Below are 2993 nucleotides of genomic sequence, written 5' to 3'. Positions count from 1 at the left end.
AAAAGCACATCACTTATCTCTCAAATTGTTCAATCCATCCATCAATCATTAAATATTTAGGTTGTATCTACAATGCAAATATGAAATCAACAAAGATTCTGTATATCTAGATACCCACGTTATTTTTTATTCAGTAAAAATGTATCAATCTTCTAGGAATAAAAATTATGGGATACTCAAGCCAGCAACCTTGGGTTATGGTTTAATAAGGGGGTTATGGCCACTAAGACAATCTTTGCCTTGTTTTATATTGGGCTTTGCAAACTTCTTGAGTATTTCAGATTTAGTTATTGCTTGGTGTGCTACTATCACATATTAAATGGAAAACCATTTATTCTATTTTTTGTTAGAGTTTAAGGCTTATGGAGTTTTGGAGCCAAGAAATATTTGTAGTTCTTTTAAAAATGGTGTAAGAGAGCAAAGACCCTGTCCTTGCTATGACAGAGGTGTTCCACTGAACTACATCCCTAGTCCTTAAGAAATGTTTGGTGCAAGAATAGAGGTGGTCCAGGTTTGAAGACCAGACCATGATCAAGGCCAATGGAAGGTCTTCTTTAGCACAGTGTGGACCTCCTTATTCCTTAAACAGTAGATGATAGGGTTGCAGAGAGGTGTGACCACCGTGTAGATGACAGACAGCACCTTGTTGAGGTCCATGGACTTGATGCGGCTGGGGCGGCAATAGATGAAGAGAGCCGCTGAGTAGAAAATGCCCACCACTACCAGGTGGGAGGCACAGGTGGAGAAGGCCTTGCGCCGGGCAGCAGCTGATGGCATGCGGAGTACAGCCATCCCGATGGCTGAGTAGGAGGCCAGGGACACCAGGAGTGTTCCACAGAAGATGACAATGGCTGAGATGAAGTCTACCAGCTCTGTGAGGGTCACATGGGTGCAGGACAAGTTGAGCAGAGGGGAGACATCACAGAAAAATTGGTTGAGGACATTGGGGCCACAGTAAGACAGGCTGGCAATGCATGTTGTTTTGGCTACTGAGACCACCAGCCCACCCAGCCACGAAGACAAGGCTAAGCCCAGGCATACTTGGGGCCTCATGAGCAGTGGATAGTGTAGTGGGCGGCAGATGGCCACATAGCGGTCATAAGCCATGGAGGCCAGGAGGGTGCACTCTGTGCAGATGAGGACTATGAAGAAGAAGAGTTGCGTCATGCAAGTTACAAAAGAAATGTGGTAGGGCCCGGTCCATAGCCCCACGAGTAGAGTGGGCATGGTGACAGACACATAGCACATCTCCAGGCAGCTGAGGTTGCCCAGGAAGAAGTACATGGGCTTGTGGAGCTCACTGTGACTGCAGATGAGGTAGATGATGAGTGCGTTCTCCACGAGTGTCAGCAGGTAGAGAGTCAGGAAGACAGCAAATAGGGCATCCCTTATGTCCAGCCTAGTTGACAATCCTAGCAAGAGGAACTGCTGAACCCTGGTCATGTTGGCCAACTCCAAGGACCTCTCCATCTGTAGAGAGACAAGCCAATTGTTATCATCTGTCCTTTAGCATCATGGTAAAAGGAATTAAAGGGATGTTTATGGTGTTTTGAGCCTTGAGCAAGTTAATAATTTCAATATGTCCTGGAAGTTGACTTAGAAGAAGACTTCATATTCTTGAGATGAATGCCGCAGCTGGTGATTCCATTGTATAGCAGGGATGTGACCATCTGGATGATAGGAGGAAAAAAATTGTTCCCTGTGAAATTTAGGGAAGGAAAAGATTGACATCTGCTATATAGGAGATTATAATTATCTCCATTTCAATTTTTAAAAAACATTTCATTCCCAGGTTGTTTTCCCTACACATCAGTTTAGCAATATTCTTGAAATCTAGGAAAAATAGGACTTCCATCTCTGATGTTCTAAAACATGGTCCAGTCTAAACCACACTACCCTGAATGGACTTAATCTCTAAACCAAAGTCCTTTTTTCTTTAAAGTGATTTTATTTTACAAAGTTACATTATGCTATAGGTGTCAAATGATTATGCTCATAGACAAAAAGCTTTATTCTGGATAGTAGTGTTGGCATTCTACAAAAGTTGGTACCTCGTTTAGCAGAAGTATAGAGATTCCATTGTTTGGACCCTATCTGTTTAGTTATATATAAAACATTGACTTACAATTTGTAGAATGTTGTGATGGATTGAAGGTTGGAGATCCTACTGGTTGTACCCAAAGTGGATGATCATACGTATACTTATTAGCATTTACATACTACTGTTTAGGGAAAAGCTGGGAGATATAGAGGGAATTACGGGTGCAATCCGGGTTGCATATTCTGATCCCCCAAATCTCCAAGATCCATTGAGCTTTTACATTATGTCAGAAACATGTCATGAACACTTTGTTGTTTTATTCAGTGCTGCTGAGTTCTGGTATGACTTAGTTATTCTATAATTCTTTTTGAAGATTTATTTTTATTTTATTTGCATGAATATTTACCTTCATGAATGCCTATGCATGCAGTGCCCATGGAGGCCATAGAGGGTATGAAATCACCTAAACTGGAGTTATAGATGGTTGTGAACTGCCATGTGGGTACTAAGACCTGGACCTGTGTCCCCTAGAAGAACAACCAGTGCTCCTAACTGCAGGCTATCTTTCTAGCTCCCCTGGCTTAAGCATTGTTAAATGACATTTATAATCTCTGTCCCACAGGGTGAGTGTGGGAATAGCACAGCCTACGATGACACAGTCAGTAAACTGCTGTAACTCATCCCAACTCCATTCCTGTGTTAATCCCACTGGATGATATTAGCCCTCTGAAATCCAGGGCCAGAATATACTCCAACATACAAGACCAAAGAGCTAGAAAATTATATGATTTGAGAGTCCTTCTTGCTTTAGAGTACATGTAGAGGTTCCACTTGGTGAAATTAAGCTCATGCGATGAGTTAGGCCCTTCCCCAGTGTCCCCTTCCATATTCTTCTTCTTTCATTTTCCTATCTCTTTTATTTCTTGCAAGGATAGGCATTTTATTTTATACC

The 2993-nt window shown here is 42.1% G+C and overlaps 1 protein-coding gene across 1 annotated transcript; it reads right to left on the bottom strand.

Moving 5' to 3' along the window:
* Window positions 1-531: 531 nt before the first annotated feature.
* On the bottom strand, window positions 532-1470 carry Or6z1 (olfactory receptor family 6 subfamily Z member 1). Its single transcript, NM_001000111.1, has one exon. It carries the CDS (start codon window positions 1468-1470, stop codon window positions 532-534), a length of 939 nt encoding a protein of 312 aa, NP_001000111.1.
* Between the last annotated feature and the right edge of the window lie 1523 nt (window positions 1471-2993).

Source organism: Rattus norvegicus, chromosome 1 (genome assembly GCF_021556685.1).
Source record: "Rattus norvegicus strain SHRSP/BbbUtx chromosome 1, alternate assembly SHRSP_T2T, whole genome shotgun sequence".
NCBI classification, from domain to species: domain Eukaryota; kingdom Metazoa; phylum Chordata; class Mammalia; order Rodentia; family Muridae; genus Rattus; species Rattus norvegicus.
This window is presented reverse-complemented; position numbering and strand designations above follow the sequence as displayed.